The sequence below is a fragment of the Lates calcarifer genome, linkage group LG21 (assembly GCF_001640805.2).
Source record: "Lates calcarifer isolate ASB-BC8 linkage group LG21, TLL_Latcal_v3, whole genome shotgun sequence".
Classification (NCBI taxonomy): Eukaryota; Metazoa; Chordata; class Actinopteri; family Centropomidae; genus Lates; species Lates calcarifer.
Genome location: NC_066853.1, coordinates 1,057,463 through 1,076,426, shown reverse-complemented (window position 1 = coordinate 1,076,426; position 18,964 = coordinate 1,057,463). Strand labels below are relative to the sequence as shown.

Below are 18,964 nucleotides of genomic sequence, written 5' to 3'. Positions count from 1 at the left end.
TCTCTCTCTCTCCAGGAAACTGGTCACTCTGTTCTCCCCCTCCCTCCCCCTCCCTCACCCCTCCCTCACCCCTCTAGAGAGCGTCCTGTCATGTTAGCAGCTGTGTGAGGTTATACTCAGACACTGACACATTTGTTAACTGGACAGGAAGTGTCATCATGTTTCCTGGATAGTTTGTGTTATTTCTTATTTTTTATATTGTAAAAATATAGAAAAGGTCCTTTAGTCATCTAGCTAGCTCTCTAGCTTTGAGAGCTGAACATTTTCATTCACTTAAGGTCGGAATAAAACAACATATGATCGAAGATTTACATGTTTTCAGACTAAAGTTCTACAGAAATGAAGAAAGAGAAGAAGTGAGTTTGTTTTTTAAGGATTTGTATTATAAATCATTTTCATGTATTAGACTCCAAATATAGTGTCCTGTCATGTTTTTGCTGTGTTTAAAGTCCAGTGTATCTCAGCCTGTTTTTCTACTTCTTCGTCAGTTCAGCATCATTCAGGGTTTCTGTGATCGCCCAAGAAACCCTGAACCACCGCACCAAGCTCCTTCTTCTTCATTAACGACCTTCTGACCTCTCAAAAAAAGAGTCTGAAGATAAAAACAGGTCTTTTCCATTTATTTCAGGTATAAGCAGCTGATAAATAACACTCTGCCCAGGAACAGTTTTGTCTCATGTTGTGAAACAGCAGCAGAGTCATCAGGACTGAGACCAGAGACCAGACCTCTCTGGTTACAGGGGAAGATGTGGTTTAGGTTGAAGGTCGCTGTGATAGTCGGCTGTGAATATCTTACTGATGCGTTCAGGGTCACTGTCAAATATGTCAATAAAAATAATAAAACAATGATAAATTCTGATTAAAACTTCAGTGATTGTTCTGGTGTCGTGAACTGGTAGCAGGTAAAAAGCGATGGATGTTGCCCCTGGGACAAACTACTTTTCTTTATTTTTGTTTATTTGCTTGCTCTGTTGTCGTCTGCTCACTTCTCTCAGTAAATATTAACTTCAGTGAATCTGTCGGGACCGGCCTCAGGCGTTAAACTCAGTGAAAATAATCAGTGCTCATCTGCTCATCAAGTTGTGATGAAAATACTGTTTCTGGGTCGAACTTCACTGAAGCTGTCGTTGTTGTTTGAAGAGTTCAGAGTCCAAAAACTTTTCAGAGTCAGTCTACTGTTTTCACTGTGACGAGGAAGACGAGAGGAAATGACTGCAGCTGATCAGTTACAGGTTTTAATCAAATAAAAAAGTCTGACGCTAGCGGGTGCTAAGTTAGCTAACCTAGCTAACATCAGCAACAGTGGTTACTCCTGATAGAAGCTCTGGGTTTTACAGGATGTTTCATGCCATGAGCCACATCTTCATGTTTCAGTCGTCAGTTCTTAGCTAGCTAGTTCTTCATCCAGCTAAGATGAAAACAGACGACCTTAGCTAGCTACTTTAGTTATTTCTGGGCAGGACAGAAAAGAACTGACAATCGAAACATGAAGATAACATTAGCAGACCTAGCTAACGCTGCCGTCAAACTTGGCTGGCTATCTTAGCTAGGGTTAGGGTTAGCTAGCTAAGGGTGAGAATAGATTACCTTAGCTAGCTGTTTTAGATACGTACCAGATTTTACCAGTGGGTGCTAACGTTAGCCAGCTAACTTAGCTAACGCTGACATTAAACTTTGTTTTTCGTTATTTGTTTAAAACTGCTGCAGCCATTTTCTCACAGTGAAAACAGTAGAACGACACTGAATATTTTTTTCAGATCTGAAGCTTGTGAGAAGTTGGACCCAGAAGAATTTTCATCAGGTGTGGCGTCAGTTAATGAGCAGATAGTGTGGTGTGTGGTCGGACTCAGCCCCTGTCTGTGAAATACCTGTGGTGGCATATGTTCTGTGAAAATGAATGTAATAGATTCCTTCAGTAACTTGAGTTACTAACTTAAGTTTAGATGCATGAAGCAGAACAGAGCTGATTCCATGTTGATGGAAACTGAGGTTTTATATTTGATTGATTCAGTCTCTTCATTCCTGATGAATATAAACAGAAATCAGAGATTAAAAGGTGAAGTTTCCTCTGTTCTCCCCACGTTAGTCCGTCTCTCAACACCTTCCCTCCTGAGCCCATTGGTTCCTACTGAGGACATATAGATTATTTGTTTTAAAAGGAAGGAAACGGTGCGTTTAATGTGGCCTGTTTTCAGCAGCTTTCCAGATTTAGACTGTAGTTTGTTCCTGTAAAGATTATTTCTTTTTCTGTTGTATCTTTACATCTCTGCAGCTCCGTCCGTCCACCTGACAGCAGATAACAGGATGTGTTTCAGACCGATCTGGACAGATATTCTCACTTTGTCCATTTTTAGCCTCAGAGCCTTCACTTCCTCCCCCTCTCAGTTTAACCTGGGGGTGTTAATATTTTCTGATTGGCCTCCTCTGGTATCGACCATCACTGATGCTGCTGATGAACATGTGTGTGTCTCTCCGCCCACGCTGGAGGAGAATGGGAGGAAGAGGAATCCAGCGGGGGAGGAAGATCTCTGACACGAGAGCAGGAAGTGGAGCATCTCTGATCGTCTCTGCTGAAACAACATCACCCAACATCTGGACAGACAGTGAAATAAATACATATAAATAAAGAAAGAAATGTAGATATAATTAGATATTACATTATCATAGAAATAAATATATCCGGAAATCAATAAAAACTAATCATATCTAATATTCATTATATATTTTTATGTATTTATTAATTTTTTGAATTACTTTATTATATTATTTTGCATTTGTATTTTGTAATTTACCCGAAATAAAATAAAATAGAGTAAAATGAAATTTAAATAATTAAAAAAACGAGATAAGATTTAAATAAACTGCGGTTTGGGTGTGACACAAGTTTTAATAAAGTTTTACAAAACAAATCAAAACACCATCTATTACCATATCATTATCTTATCGCTTTACGGACGACGCATGCGCACTAGCTGCCGCTTCCGGACTACAAATCATCATCTTGCTGCGCCTGCCCGGACCAAAACAACAGTCAGACCGCTCTGCACGAGCTCTAAATGTTTATTTCGGCGCGAAAACGAAGAGAAAATGCGGATAAAAGAGCTTTATTAAATTAAAGATGGACGCCGGCGTCGAAGACCACTTTGAGAACCAGACCCGGACCGTGGTGGAGGTCTGTGTCCGGGATACCGTCACCGCGCTGGAGCGGGACGAAGGAGGCGGGACGGCGGCGGGGACGTTTCCCCAAATCCTCCGGGAGCTGGGGAGAGATTTAACGGCCAAAATCACGGAGCTGTACCGGGACACATCCTCCAGACTGCTGCGGGAGAACCGGGCTCTGAGGGCGGAGGTGAGGCAGCTGGAGGCCGAGCTGAAGAACAACCTGACGGCCGGGCTGCAGCTGGAGAGGCAGCTGCGGAGCCAGGTGGGCCGGCTGAGGAGGGAGGTGTCTCACCTGGACCGGCAGGTGAGGAGGGTGAGGGAGGGAGCCGAGAAAACCCGCGAGCTGCTGGACACAGAGAGGCGGGAGAGGACGCTGACCGGGCCGGTGCATGTGCTGCTGCAGGGCGGATCAGTGCTCGGTGAGGAGCCGGTGTCACCGGAGGGGAGGGAGACAAATACTACTACTCCAAATATCTCTACTACTACTATAAATACTGCTGTTATTAACACTACTACTACTACCGTAAATACTACTTGTATGACCACTACAACGTTAGAAAGTTCATAGTTAAAAAAGTACAGATGTAAGCAGTAGTGGATGAAGTACTCAGATAAAAATACTCCAAGTAATAGTTTGAATTTAAAAATGTTATTTAAGCAATAATTTGAAGTATTATCAGCAAAATGCACTTAAAGTATCAGAAGTAAAAGTACTTTTATGTGATTGAATTTATCATTAATGTGTGAGAGAAAAATAAAATGAACTAACAGCTGTTTTAATCCATCAGTTGTTTTATTTATTTTTCAAGCAAATATTTTCTGATTCCAGCATCTGAACTTTGACCATAATAATAATAATAATAATAATAATAATAATAAATTAAGTATATTTGCATTTTGGATCATTAGCTTATTGATCACTTGATTTTTAATTTAAAACCTGAGATATTTAATGAATTATAATATTTGACAAATTCTCACATTTAAGAAACAAAAACCATCAAAAAGTGAAATTAATCAACGTATTAATTATTAATCAACTAGTTGTTGCAGAGACATAAACATAGTTTTTCATAATCAATTAAATTAATCAATAATAAAAATATTAAAAAGAACTGTTGTTTAATTTCATCTGTTTTAAAAGATACAGAAAACTAGATGTCGTGTAGTAGAGTAGAGTAAACAGTAGAGTTTAAGGTAGTATAAAATAGAAAATAAAAGTACCTCAGAATTGCTAAGTACCTGAGTAAATGTACTTAGTTACTTCCCTCCACAAACAGCCATTTTAACTTCTGATCGTCTTTGCTTCAGAGGTTTTATTTTATTCATTCATTTTCATTTAAGCTGCATTTGTTCTATTTTCTGTATATTTGTGTTTGTGTTACCATGGCGACCACAGGAAGTCCCGTGGTGTCTCTGTACACCAATCAGACGGTGTCGGACCCCGCAGGCGCTGACGGAGGCCATCCTGACCTCAGCTCCTCTGATGGCGACCGCTCAGCCGCTGCCCGGCTTCACCTCTGTACCCGTTCACCTCCACCTGAAGACTCAGGACGCTGCTGCTGCCGTTTCCCAGAATCCTCTGCAGTCTGCGCTGACAGCGAACACTCAGGAGAACCTCAGTCCTCAAACCAACACGGCTGCCGATGGAGAACAGGGATCAGAGGAAACCTCACCTGTGGCCTCATCAGACCTCACCTCTGAACCCCAGGTAAACACTTCAGTTTATTAGGAACACCTGTTCACCTGCTCACTCATGCAGTTCATGAACCCAACCTGTCACCTGTTTTGTTTTTTTTACAGGAAACTGTGACCAAACTCAGTGAAGACAAACCTGAAGACGAGTCGGCAGGTGACGTTTAGAAAGTGTCAGATAAACTGAGAGAATCGTGTTTGTTCTGGGAGATGATAATATCCTTCTTTTTTCTCAGGCCTTGCAGGAGGTAACAGCCAGGAGAGAAACAGGAGGAGGAAGGAGAAGCATCAACAGAAACGAGTCTTCTGCGAGAAATGCGACAAAGGTTTCCACTACCGCCACCAGCTGAGGCAGCACATGAGCTGTCACGACAAACCGTTCTCCTGCGAACGCTGCGACAAACGTTTCCGCCGGGAGGAGGCGCTGCAGACTCACCTGCAGGCGCACAACTCGAAGGAGAGGAAACTGTGGCCGTGCAGCCGCTGCGACAAACAGTTCAGACTCCAGGAGAAACTCGAGGCGCACCTGCTTCGCCACGACGGGCAGAAGAAAACCTTCACCTGCTCCGTCTGTGGGAAAACGTACGGGAGGATGCACCTGCTGAAACGACACGAGGCCGTCCACACCGGCGTCCGCCCGTTCGTCTGCGACACCTGCGGGAAGGGATTTATCACCAGGAGCGTCCTCCAGGAGCACCAGTCCATCCACAGTGGGGAGAAACCCTTCACCTGCGCCACCTGCGGGAAGAACTTCAGGACGTCCGCTCACCTGTTCTCTCACAGGAGGGTGCACTCAGACGAGCGGCCGTTCAGGTGCTCTGACTGCGGGAAGACGTTCAAGCTGAAACGAGCGCTGGTGCAGCATCAGGTCGTCCACACAGGGGGAGAAACCCCACCTCTGCCAGATGTGCGGGATCGGATTTGGTCTCAAGAACAATCTCCGGAGGCACCTGCGAGTCCACACAGGTGAGAAACCGTCCAGGTGCGAGGAGTGCGGGGAAGAGTTCTCGGGAAGCTGGGCACTGAAGACCCACATGCTCGCTCATGGCGCCAAGAAATCGTTCATGTGCGACCTGTGTGGGAAGACATTTTTCTACAACTCTAAACTCCTGGAGCATCAGCAGGTGGCGCACCTGGACCGAGAGGTGGTGCCGAGTCGGAAACGGTTCTCCAGCACTGGCGCTTTGAGAGTTCACAAGGAAAACCACGCAGAGGAAAACTGCTTCATCTGCGCCACCTGTGGGAAGTCTTTCCATCGTAAATGTACGTTTGTTTACCACATGCGGCGACCACGGCGAGGAGAAATCCAACAGCTGCAGTGAGTGCGGGAAGAGGTTCCTGCAACCGAGCCGCCTGAAGGAGCACCTGACGCTCCACACCGGGGAGAAACGGTACACCTGTGAGCAGTGCGGCAAAGCTTTCAGGACGCGCAACAACTTCTACCGACACGCCAAACTCCACCGAGGAGAGAGACCGTACGAGTGTCAGGTCTGCAGGAGTAAGTTCAGCCAGTCCAACCAGCTGAAGTCGCACATGCAGATCCACACCGGGGTGAAACTGTACGGCTGCGACCGCTGCAGTCAGGGCTTCACCAGCTCCAGGCAGCTGAAGAAACACCGCTGTGGAGACGAGTTTCAGAAACAGACACTCGACAGGACGGAGACCAGAGCGCTGACATGACCTGAGGTTCACTTCTCTCATCATGCTGCTCATCGAGTCACTGTCACTCTTTACTTTAAAATTTTACTCTAAACTTAAAACCACTGATGTCTCAGTGAATTTATACTTGAACTTCAGATTTGATATTTTACTGTCCAAATCAACACACTGAAAAAAATAAGTATTTAAATTTAATTAAATATATTTTTTAAAGTATGTATTAAAAATGTTCTTTTGTGTCTGTATTTCATTATTTTTTCACCTGAGAATCTCACTTCACTGGTTTTCAACAACTACAGCTCCCATCAGGCTTTGGAACGTTAAAATAATGTTGAATCATTTTATTGTTGAGATTTGAGATGTTTGGATGTTATTTTTTATTATTCTGAACTTTTAAATGAAGAAAGACTAAAGAAACATCAGAGCACGATAAACAACAATAAATGAATCCGTATATAAATCGGTGCGAAGTTTAATTGGTTTTGCATCATCTAAAGTTCAGTTTGTTCACATATATGACTTTGTTTTATTCCAGGGTTTAACTGCTACTGTTATTAAAGTTGCTTAGTTTGTTCCTTGGTGGAAGTTGTCTTTAATAAAACAGACAATTCAGTAAATAAATAATAATACATTTTTCTTAAAGTTTATGTTCTGAGGAAGTTTATATTTTTATATATTCAGTTAAAACCACAGATGATGCATTTTGTGATTTAACACTTTAGTTAAAATATGCGTCAAAATATTCAAAAAACTTATTTTTTCAAAGCATCAAAGCGCAGATTTTGAGATAAAAGAATTCATAGTCCTAATCCAGTCTCTGCTCCGGTCCGTGTTTTACAGTTGTTTTCCTCCCCTAATCCCGATCCAGTGATCCACCCCGCGTTTTACCTCCGCTTCACAGCGCCACAGGAAGTTGGCTAAAAAAACAAGAACGGAACCTGAATTTATCCCTGAAAATGGATTAAAATGTAAAAGTATCGTTGTTGTTTTGAAGTCGCGGTCTCTTCAGATGATGTCTAACACGGCGAGGAGCGGAGACATCATCCACCTGAACGTCGGAGGGAAGAGGTGAGAAACCCGGAGGGATGTTTGGGGAGTGTCGGCTAATCCCGGTTAGCCACCAGGAACACGGCTAACACAGGGGCGTCCATTATCGGACAGGTTCATGACCCATCAGGTCAACAGCAATAATTCATAGAGTAGTTACAGTAAAGCATTGAACACCTGCCCGTCTCTGTAATGAACTGATGAGTCGAGTAAAGTTGAATTTAGCGACTTTAAACCCGATGTTAACGGTCGTGTTCAGCGGTTAGCGCCTCATTGTGATTTTCTACATCCCGACACTTAAATCACTTTTAACAGACGATCCAGGCTCATAACGACGCTTTTCTTGACAAACAGTCGTAGTAGAGAGGAAATGAACGTCACACAGAGAGAGTAAAGTGATGTTACAGTAGATTTAAACCGAACTTAAAGGTTTATTTTCTGTCCGACGATGGAACTAGGACAAATCAGCGTGGAGCTAACGTTAAGCTAGCTGTACTCTCAGATACTGATGCACTACACAAACAAACGACGCATAAGTTTATTTATCGGGTTGTTTTAATTACACTTTGGTGAATTAACGCCGTTTAATAAGGAGGGATTTACATTACGACTCTGTCCGACAATGGAACTGGTAAAAACTGGATGTGATAACATTAGAAAAAGTGAGTTTAGCATCTTGTGTGTCCAGTTTCTTTAATTCCAGCTGTGGTTCAGAGATAAATAAAGATAAATAAAGGTTATTTATCTGTTTACCTGAGTGATAAACCTATACACAGGTGTCAACATTAGTTTGGGAACAGGGATTTAACCAGGAGCTGCTGGAATACCACTGCCTCCATCTGTTAGTGTGTCTGTGTTACTGTGTGACTTTCAGTGGTGGAAGAAGTAATCAGATACTTTACTGCAGTAAAAGTACCACACAGTAACACAGACACAGTAACAGATGGAGGCAGTGGTATTCCAGCAGCTCCTGTGTTCTGCTCAGTAAAATTCCTGTTTTTGTGAATGGAGTCTTGTGGCTGTGAACATTGTGCTAAAATGGCTGAAATAAAGTGTAGTACCACCTTTAGTGATGATAGTCCTCCACTCAGAAGCAGTTTGCAGATAAAAGACAAAGAAGAAGAGTTAGCGAGGTAATGTTTGTTTGTTTGTTTGTTTGTTTGTGTGTTTTCAGGTTCAGCACCTCCCGACAGACCCTCACCTGGGTTCCTGACTCATTCTTCTCCAGGTTGGTCCATAAAACACACATACATTATGCGGCCAGAACCAAACTCCATTCAGAATATTGGTAATTTAACGTTGCCTCTAACTGGCAAAGACAACAGAGATTTAAAATGTAAATTTAGATGTTTTATGAGTGAGAACTGTCTTCTGGTAAATTCAGCACATGAACTTTAACTTCAGGCTGCTTTGGTTTAGAGCTGCAGTAAAGTCCAGTAAAGTTGGATTTTGTTTTTGTTTTCAGTCTTCTGAGCGGTCGCATCTCGACTCTGAAGGATGAAACCGGAGCTGTAAGTTTTTATTTGTCTGTTTATTTACTGATTAAATCATAGTGTGTTGTACTAACTGTCCCTTCTCTCTTGCCGTAGATCTTCATCGACAGGGATCCGTCTCTGTTTGCTCCCATCCTCAACTTCCTGCGGACCAAAGAGCTGCACCCCCGATCCATCAACGTGCACATGCTCATGCACGAGGCCGAGTTCTACGGCATCACGCCGCTCGGTGAGACACAGACTGAGAGACAGGAGAGAGCTGCTGTAAAAAAACTAACTTTTTATTAAAGAGTCAGATCCTTTTACTTTAACCAGAAACATCTCTATGTATCAATACCAGACTCCATTGACAAAAACAGGGATTTAACCAGGAGCTGCTGGAATACCACTGCCTCCATCTGTTAGTGTGTCTGTGTTACTGTGTGGTACTTTTACTTCAGTAAAGTATCTGATTACTTCACCTTCTGTCTCTGTAGGAATCCTGTCATCATGATGTCAGACAGCTTTTCTGTTTCATTATCTACTGAATTAACTGTGTGTTTTCTGCGTCAGTGCGGAAGCTGCAGCTGTGTGACGAGCTGGACCGATCATCCTGTGGAAACGTGCTGTTCAACGGCTACCTGCCTCCACCAGGTACACCACCCTGCACACCTGAGCCACCACAGACCTGTTTCTTGCTGTTTGACCCTCTGTGTCCTCACTTCCTGTCTGTGTTCGCCCCCAGTGTACCCGGCGAAACGGCGCAACCGTCACAGCGTGGCGGGGTCGCAGTTCATGGCCGGTCGGGTCATGAACGTAGAGAGAGCGCCGGTCAGACGCAGCAACACCATGCCACCAAACCTGGGGAATTCTGGGATACTGGGCAGGGCCAGCATCGAGGAGAGGACGTCTGCAGGTAGACAGGTGTTTCTTAAGGGAGGGTTTGAGACCTTTAAAGGTGTTTTCTAATGTGTGTTTGTGTGTAGGTCAGTCGTCAGATTCTGGGATGGTCCGGATCATCTGTGGTCACCATAACTGGATCGCCGTGGCCTACGCGCAGTTTGTCGTCTGCTACAGGTAAGTACAGGTGAACTGAGCCTTTAGTTGTTATATTTTCACCTTTTAATCTTTTCTTTGTCTCCCTCCGTCAGGGTGAAGGAGTCGACCGGGTGGCAGCAGGTCTTCACCTCCCCTCGTCTGGACTGGGTGATCGATAGAGTCGCGCTCAACGCCAAGGTGATGGGCGGCTCGCTGGGAGACAACGACAAGATGGTGGCCGTCGCCTCGGTGACAGAGATCATCCTGTGGTCCATCTGTCCCGACGGAAACGGAAATGAAATTGGTATGAGTTTTGTTTTGCTTCCTTTTTGTTTAACCAGAAACACTGTGATATGTCATCACCAGACTCCATTGAGAAAATCAGGGATTTTACCGTTCAGAACACAGGAGCTGCTGGAATACCACTGCCTCCATCTGTTCGTGTGTCTGTGTTACTGTGTGACTTTCAGTGGTGGAAGAAGTAATCAGATACTTTACTGAAGTAAAAGTACCACACAGTAACACAGACTAACTAACAGTGGTATTCCAGCGGCTCCTGTGTTCAGCTCAGTTAAATTCTGATTTTCATTGGAGTCTGGCAGCAACAGAATAAAAGTTGGTAAAAACAACCTCAGCAGCACAGAAACAACCGGTATCTTTCTCCTGCAGGTGTCTTCAGTCTGAATGTGCCAGTGGAGGCGCTCTTCTTCGTTGGTAACCAGCTGATCGCTACCAGCCACACGGGGAAGGTCGGAGTGTGGAACGCCGTCACCAAACACTGGCAGGTGGGTGGAGGTTGATCGGTAGAAGCAGCTGGATGGTAAATGAGCGGTTGGTTGAGTGTTCAGTTCTCTGTCGTCTCTGTACAGAACCAGGACGTGGTTCCCATCAGCAGCTACGACACCGCCGGCTCCTTCCTCATCCTGGGCTGCAACAACGGATCCATCTACTACATCGGTAAGAAACTCCGCTGTGTGATTCATGCTCCCCAGAGGATGAATCCTGCTCACTTTACCTGCAGGTCTGGATGGATTGGCACCAGACAGTAAATCCTGATGATTGGAGCTGCAACTAACAACTTTCATGATCATTATCTTCCGTCCTGAAGATAGTTTCTTCTCTTCTGTCGTGTTTGTTCGGTGGATTTAGTTCCAGGCTGTGCAGCCTCACAGAGCTTTGTCATCATCAAACAGAACAACAACTGATTAATTGTCTGTGTGTGATGTGATGAATAAAGCTTAGTTTGAATAAAGAATCTCTGCTGATCGTGACGTCCCTGTTTTGTTTCAGACGTTCAGAAGTTTCCACTGAGGATGAAGGACAACGACCTGTTGGTGACGGAGCTGTACAGAGACCCGACTGAAGACGCCATCACTGCTCTCAGCGTCTACCTCACGCCCAAAACCAGTACGAGACCGAAACATTAAAGGAACTAATGTGAAAATGTTTCCGTGGATTTATTGACGACTGATTCCGTCTGATCAGGTGACAGCGGGAACTGGATCGAGATCGCGTACGGGACCAGCTCCGGGACGGTTCGAGTCATCGTTCAGCATCCAGAGACCGTCGGCTCAGGGCCTCAGCTGTTCCAGACCTTCTCCGTCCACCGCAGTCCAGTCACCAAGATCATGCTGTCTGAGAAACACCTGATCTCAGGTACCAGTCCAGAAACACCTGATCTCAGGTACCAGTCCAGAAACACCTGCTGTCTCTCCTCCGTCCTGTCACTGATTCTCACGCTCGTTGTCTTTCAGTTTGCGCCGACAACAACCACGTCCGAACGATGGACGGTGACTCGGTTCAGAGGGATGATCTCCACCCAGCCGGGGTCCACGCCGCTCACCTCCTTCAAGATCCTGAGCCTGGACGACGTCGACGGACACGGAGGCTGCAGCGCCGGCACAGAGATAGGTAACAGCAGGTTTGACTTCCTGTAGCTGCCAGCGTTCTGTGAGCAGGTTTACCCTCAGACTTCTCAGCTCAGTGTAATGCAGGTTTTGTCCAGCAGAGGTCGCCCTATCACAGATAGTGACTGTGTTTGTGGTTTCAGGTCCGTACGGAGAGAGAGACGACCAGCAGGTCTTTATCCAGAGAGTCGTCCCGGACACAGATAAACTGTACGTCAGGCTGTCGTCCAATGGGAAGAGGTGAGGGACACGTTTGTGACGAGGTTTAGAGTCGGTTTTTACGTCTGACATGTGAGAAAACACACTCTACTCTGTGTGTGTGTGTATGTGTGTGTCAGGGTGTGTGAGGTGCGCTCGGTGGACGGCATGTCCATCACGGCCTTCATGGTCCACGAGTGCGAGGGCTCGAGTCGGATCGGCTCCCGGCCGCGGCGCTACCTGTTCAGCGGCCACAGCAACGGCAGCATCCAGATGTGGGACCTGACGACGGCCATGGAGATCGCCGGGAAGGTCGACATCAGAGGTCAGACTCTCTCTGCTCCCACACAGCTTTAACCCGCTCTGTGATTGGTCCGTTTGTTGATCTGGGCTCTTATTGGTTGTCTGGCAGCGCTGGGCGGGCCCACAGAGGAGGAGCTGCTGGAGCTGCTGGACCAGTGTGACCTGGCTCTGACCAGAACACCTGACAGCACACCTAGAGCCTCCACCTGCAGGTACACACACACACACACACACACACACACTCTGTTTATTGAACAATGAACAAAGCATTCATTTTAACTAAAACAGTCGTATTCTCCGACTTTTGTTACGTTTTGTTATTGTGAACTGGTGATACCGTTACATGCACAGGTAACTCTTCATTAATTATATCGTGATTAATACACACAGTTACATTTCTCAACGCTTTTCATCAAAATTATATAAACATTTTTTTCATAAAGTGACAACAAGTTGGAAAGTCAGCGTCGCTGTGACATCATAATGTTCATTATTCAGAACCATAACTCAGGGACAGAGATTGTAGAAGTAGAGATGGTGACTGTATTTCCTGTAGCTGGGTCGGAGGCGTTCAGACATGAGGCTGAGGTTCTAGTTTTACTGACGCTGATCCTCCTTCATCACATCTCTGCTCTGAAACTGTCGTTCTCCTCAACAACGTTCTGAACATTCAGTTCTGTAGAAACGTGGTTTAAACTTTAAACCGATCACAAGAAGTGAGAGTCTTTTGGGTTAAATCTTCATGTTGATAGCTGTTACAGTTTTTATAAAATCACTGTTTAAATTTTATGTTTTTATTTTCCCGTGTCAGAGTTTATAATGGGTGTGTATTGCGCGGAATGTTCAGGGTTAGACTGTGTGACATCATCACTCTAACTGTCACCTCTGAACATTTTACCATAAAAATCTGATTCAAACCTCTTTTAATTCCCACAGTTTCCAACCTACACAGACACTTTCTATATGAAGACGTAGAGAAATGTGTCCTCTCTCACCCAGTGTGACTCCCATTGTCACATGACTCACAGTTTGTGAATAAATCTCCTCCAAACACAGAGAGCTCTGACCCACAGTCCCATAGACTGCCATGTTAAACTGAGCTCTGAAGCTCGTTAGAAACAGAGATGAGCTGTTTTAAAACTGTGACGGAGCCTAAACCGTAAACAGGACGTCCACATATAAAACATCAGAGGCCATTTTTACTCCTGACAGCTGATGATCATTTAACATTTCTCCAGGAATTTTCTAGTTGTTGTTGTTGTTGTTGTTGTTGTTGACGTTGACTCCTGTGACTTCCTGTCCTCCAGCCTCCACTCTCAGCTCAGTGACGGCTTCAGGACCGAGCGTCTTCACTCTGCAGGAGGAGGTCGAGGAGCCGCAGCTTCCAGTTCGTCGGCGTCGCTGTACGGCAGCCTCCCCCGCCAGGCTCCGCCCCCTGTGCCGCTGACTAAGCCTGTCCGAGACCCCGCCCACTTGACTGGGCCCGGAGCCGGACCTCAGACCCTCGCCGTCCTCGGCCACAACCAGACCGCCAGTCCCCGCCCCACCAGACACATGGACAGAGAGTGGGGGTCAGGTGCGGAGGGGGAGCTTCGTCGAGCGCTGCCAGGAGCTCGCTAAGGGTTCAGAGGCGGCGGGGGGAACCGGGTTCGGGGTCCCTGCGGGGTCGGAGGGCGTGAGGCGGAGCTTAGCGGTCTGCAGCGAGTTAGAGGCCAGATTCGGCCTCAGGACCCAGACCACCTTTTCTGTGTCGCCCGGCGCTCGCTATTCACCCACAACACCTCCATCACTGTCCTCATCACCGCTGTCCTCATCCTCATCACACCGCAGGGCCACGCCCACCTCCCCAACAAGCCCCGCCCCCACAGCGGTGAGCCCCAACCCGGTCTCAGACCCCCGTCTCTCCTCGCCGCGGTGGCGCTACAGCGTCTCCCACCGACGTCCCAGCGTCACCTGAGACCCCTGCGAGTCCAGAGAGCCCCGCCCCCGCCCCCGCCCCCACCAGCCCCAAACCACACATGAACGAGACCAGCTTCTGATTGGCTTGAGACGCTCAGAGACACGATGAAGCCAATCAGCTGTTGGATACGACTAATAAACTAGCGTCAGGTGGGAAACGAACCTGAGCTGCACTGATCAATACTTTACATAATCAATGACTCCGTGTAACGTTTAAGGGCTCGATCAAAGTTCTGGACACAGTAACTGTTCACTAAACCCCATCAGAGCTAACAGCGACAGATCCTCAGCTCGTCAGTGAACGCAGCGTTTACTTCACTGTCTCTTTGTTTTTGTAGCTTTTTGGAATCTTTCTAACCAGAACCTTTTCTACCTGCTCCTCAGCCCGATGACTTTTAAACAACTAAAAAAAGTTTGTATAGAAGCTTTATTTTTTTAATTTGTACGTTTGAAACCTTTGAAAAGTTTGACGTCGTTCACTGTGACGAACAGAAACCACGTCGACTTCAGTCCGTTCACGTCTTCACCGAGCCAAACTTGAACGTCTCACAGTCTTTACGTTTCCGTTATTATCCTGTTTATTTTTTAAAACAACAACAAGCAAAAAATAATAACTGACAAAACCAAAAGAAAGTTAATTTATTATTGGTATTTTCCTCCTAATCTGGAATAACCTGGACGAACCCCAACAACATTGATTCATTATTCATTTCATATTTAAAACCTAACTCTTTAAATAATAATTGAGTATTTTACTAACCTCTACTTCTGCTCTTGTATTTCAGAGGAGAATACAGCAGCTTTTACTCCTTTACAATAAATAATGATGTATGATTATTGATTCAGATCAGACGTTATTGATCCCTGGAGGTAAATTCACAGACTCCTTCAAATCAGCCGTATCAGCATCATTGTTAAATGCAGCAGGAAGGACTGAAACAAACAGTTAATGGTTGTGAGAGGATTGTGAACCAGCTGTTTAAACTACATGTGTGACATTATTATGACGATTAACTGAGAACCTGCAGAAACCCTGAATGAGCTCCACGTTCTGTTGATTCTCTTTCAAGGAAAATGTGGAGCTTTAGATGAAGCGTGAGGCTGTAAATGTGATGTATTTCCTGTTGGGACAGAGTCCTCTCCTGCTGGTTTATCTAACTCTAAGTGTCCGTCACTGGTTCACCTCACCTTAAACACACCTTTACTTTATGTTGTATGATCAGTTTTCAGCATTAAACCTTCAGTCTGTTTTATTTCTCATATTGTCTGATGTGGAACGTTCAGAGCCACTGAACCTCCTCTGTTCAAATAAAACACATCTGCCGTCAAGCTGATGAGTCTTTTATTTTGAAAAACAAACACAAACCTGAAGAACACTCAGGTGATGATTTAGACTGAGACAGACTGACTTTTCACGGTCCAGGTTTCGGACTTTGAGACTTGAACCGGGCTCCACTGAGACCTTCAGCGCTCACGCTTCACTTCCGCTGATTCGACCAATCAGAAGGAGCATAACCAGCCGTCCAATCAGCGTTTGTCTCCAGACGTTGGTTGGCGTGTGCCGTCACTGGCTGTGGACCCTGAACACACCGGCAGCTAAGGTAAGGCTAACAGCTAACTATCTAGCGGTTAGCATCAGCATGAACGGCTAGCGTTAGCTTTAGCACTAGCCTTCTGTTTTTCGGCCATTTTCCCTCGTTTTTATCGCGTGGGTCCGAATGTGTTTGTGTCTCTGAGTCCAAATCATCTCTGCGCTAACTAATTAGCATTATCGTGGAGTGTTAGCCTTAGCATTAGCCTCGTCTCTTAGCGGTACCTTTTAGCTGTGTTCCGTTGTTTGTATCGCGTGGCTCAGAGTGTTAGTGTTTCTCTGACATGAGTTGTGGGTCCATTAAATGAGCCTCTCTCGGTCTGTTTCCATCTCTTCACGCTCTCTGTTCAGACATGTCGTGTCTCTGTAATGGTGTGTTCCATCCGGGTCATCTGAAGTCAGTTTGTTTCGGGTTAGCTTCTGGTTCTGATCGTTTTACATCAGCTTCTGTCCAGCTTTTTGTCTCTTTGTGGTTGTCTTGTATCCTGTAGTTGTGGGTCTTTGTGTGTCCATCCCTGGTCGTTCTCCTCGCGCTCAGGTTTTTGTCTATTTCCGGGACATATTCCAGGTGTAGAGGTAGTAATCTGTCCATGAGCATCCATTGATCCTCTGTTGTGGATGTTAGTGATCAGTCATTTGTTTGTGGTGACTTGATGTTTGACTGAGCTCAGTTTGTGTTGAATTCAGGATTGAAAACTCCATTTGAACTGCGTGTCCCTTCACAGAGTCTGAGCTGAGATCACTGAGAGAAACCAGTTTCACTCTGAAAGAGAAAATCTTCATTTCAAGGTTCTTGATCTAGTCCAGATGAGTCCAGGACCAGTTAGTCCACACTCTGTGGATTTACTGTCTTTTTTCATTGCAGCTCTCCTCACGACAGAATCAGACATTAAAACCAACAAATGCTAAATGAAGTTATGGTTAATTATCAGTAGAAGTGTTAAAAACGATGTATCAGAATAGTTGTCAGTGTTTTGTCTGTGGACAAAGTGACTGTAGCTCTCCTCAGCTTCTCACCAAACTATATCAAACACATCAGAACCAACACTAAATGTTCTGTCTTGGATTGTTATTGTTCAGGATCAGTCAAAATGGGATTGAAAAATATCTTAACTTCAGTTTGATTGGACATGATCAGAAACTCTTCATTATGTGTTTGTGTTAGACACACTAGACTGCACTGTACAACACCATCAACTCTACAAATAAAATGTTGGAGTGACTTGTTCATAAGTCTGTTAATTTGAACTGTTGGTCAGAGGATGATTTAAAAGTATCTTTAGTTTATAATGGCCACTTCTACACTAACTTTAGCTGCTGTTAAGACCTTTGTATATTTGGTTATTATTCATTAAATGAAAAAACACAAAACAAAGATGTTTTAAATGTGTGTTAATAAGAAGGAGGTTGAAATGTGAAAAACTGATTCTCTATGTGAGCATCTGTGGTGGAAGAAATACTCTGACTTTTTACTGAAGAATAAAAAACACAAGTTTAAATTCCAAATTAACTGATAGTGTTTATTATTGTTGTGCAGTTCACAGTAACACACATGACTGCTTCAGTGATTAGTTGATAGACACACAATCAATAATCATTTGACTTGTTCCCCAAATACTTGTTGTTGTTCTTCAGGAGGTGATGACAGTCAACTGTTGATTTTCTGAAACAGCCTCTAATGTTTGTTAAATGTTGTGGTTCAGCTGAAATGTTGAATATTTATATAGTGTTTTCATGGTTAAACTGAGGAATAGGTAGTAGTGTATTGATCAATTTCCTTTGTATGTTTCTCTTTGGTTTCCTCCAGGTGTCACCACTTCGTCCACGACATTCGTCCACAATCGGAGAGACATTGTTGAAGGATGAGGGAGACATCGTCCACGATCAGAGACATTGTCCCGTGACTCGTGGTGACTCGGTCCCCGATAAGTCGGCACTGCCGGCGTTCATGGAGACATTGTCGATGATCGCTAGAGACTTTGTCCATGATCTCAGAGACATTGTCTGCGATCGCAGAGAGTCTTCGTACAGTGACGTTCTTTGAGACCAGGACAGAGGCCTCCAGGTAATTCACAAACAGCTTTGCATCAACTGTCCAACACAGAGCACTGACGTTAAACTGTTATATACCATATAACCGTATAAGTAATTTGCTGTATAAAAATAATGCATTAGTAATGTGTATTAATAGAAGTAATATAACAGTAAGTAGCAATATCAGAAGTAAGATTTACCAGTCAGAGTAATCTGTTACTAGATGTAGTTTACAACAGTAAAAGTTATCTGTAAATTTCCTCCAGGTGACACCACTTCGTCCACGACATCGTTCACAATTGCTGAGACGTCGTCCATGATCGGAGAGACATTGTTGAGGATGAGGGAGACATCGTCCACGATCAGAGACGTTGTCCGTGATCGCAGAGAGATCATCCAAAACCTTGGTATGTAATGAATATATCAGTGAATATACAATATATACAATATACAAACTAATTAATCCTGTCTATCAAATGAGAAAAAGTCAGTACATGATAAAATAGAGGTGCCAAAAACTGTCAAAAAATGTAAGACATCAAAACTGTCAAAAAAAAAAGGATAGTAAGGATAGGATAGTAAGACTTTTAAAATGTCCAAAAAAGGTCAGAGTAAAAAATGTGGAAAAAAACATCATAGTATATTAAAGCATAAAAGGTGTCATGAAAACAAAAAAAAAATGTCATAGTAAGGATACAAAAATGTCTCAAAATGCCATATTCATAAGGCATAAAAAATGTCATGAAAATGTCATTGTACAATAAGACATAAATGTCATACTATAGTAAGGCATAAAAAAATATCAAATGTCGTGGTAAGGCATCAAACAATGTCATAGTATAGTACGGTGTCTGAAACTGTCCAAAAATGTCACATTACAGTAAGGTGTCAAAAATGTC

At 44.4% G+C, this 18,964-nt stretch overlaps 2 protein-coding genes and 1 long non-coding RNA gene across 3 annotated transcripts; all 3 read left to right on the top strand.

Annotated features, from left to right (window-relative positions):
- The first annotated feature begins 3,433 nt into the window (after positions 1-3,433).
- On the top strand, positions 3,434-7,103 carry LOC108890263 (gastrula zinc finger protein XlCGF8.2DB). Its single transcript, XM_051065625.1, has 4 exons — positions 3,434-3,581; positions 4,562-4,873; positions 4,966-5,014; positions 5,094-7,103. The coding sequence occupies exons 1-4, from the start codon at positions 3,552-3,554 to the stop codon at positions 5,825-5,827; spliced, it is 1,125 nt and encodes a 374-aa protein (XP_050921582.1). The 5' UTR covers positions 3,434-3,551; the 3' UTR covers positions 5,828-7,103.
- A 296-nt stretch (positions 7,104-7,399) lies between these two features.
- shkbp1 (SH3KBP1 binding protein 1) lies at positions 7,400-15,769 on the top strand. The gene is given in 20 exon segments (XM_018687152.2): positions 7,400-7,584; positions 8,738-8,791; positions 9,029-9,074; positions 9,153-9,285; positions 9,609-9,689; positions 9,781-9,951; positions 10,022-10,112; positions 10,187-10,377; positions 10,743-10,858; positions 10,943-11,030; positions 11,364-11,480; positions 11,559-11,729; positions 11,828-11,856; positions 11,858-11,984; positions 12,124-12,220; positions 12,319-12,503; positions 12,591-12,693; positions 13,789-14,046; positions 14,048-14,357; positions 14,359-15,769. Coding segments are annotated over 20 exon segments (2,589 nt in total). The 5' UTR covers positions 7,400-7,525; the 3' UTR covers positions 14,521-15,769.
- A 278-nt stretch (positions 15,770-16,047) lies between these two features.
- Positions 16,048-18,502, top strand: LOC127139039 (uncharacterized). Its single transcript, XR_007808861.1, has 3 exons — positions 16,048-16,443; positions 17,839-18,096; positions 18,332-18,502. It is a non-coding gene; the product is annotated as an uncharacterized LOC127139039 (long non-coding RNA).
- Positions 18,503-18,964: the final 462 nt, after the last annotated feature.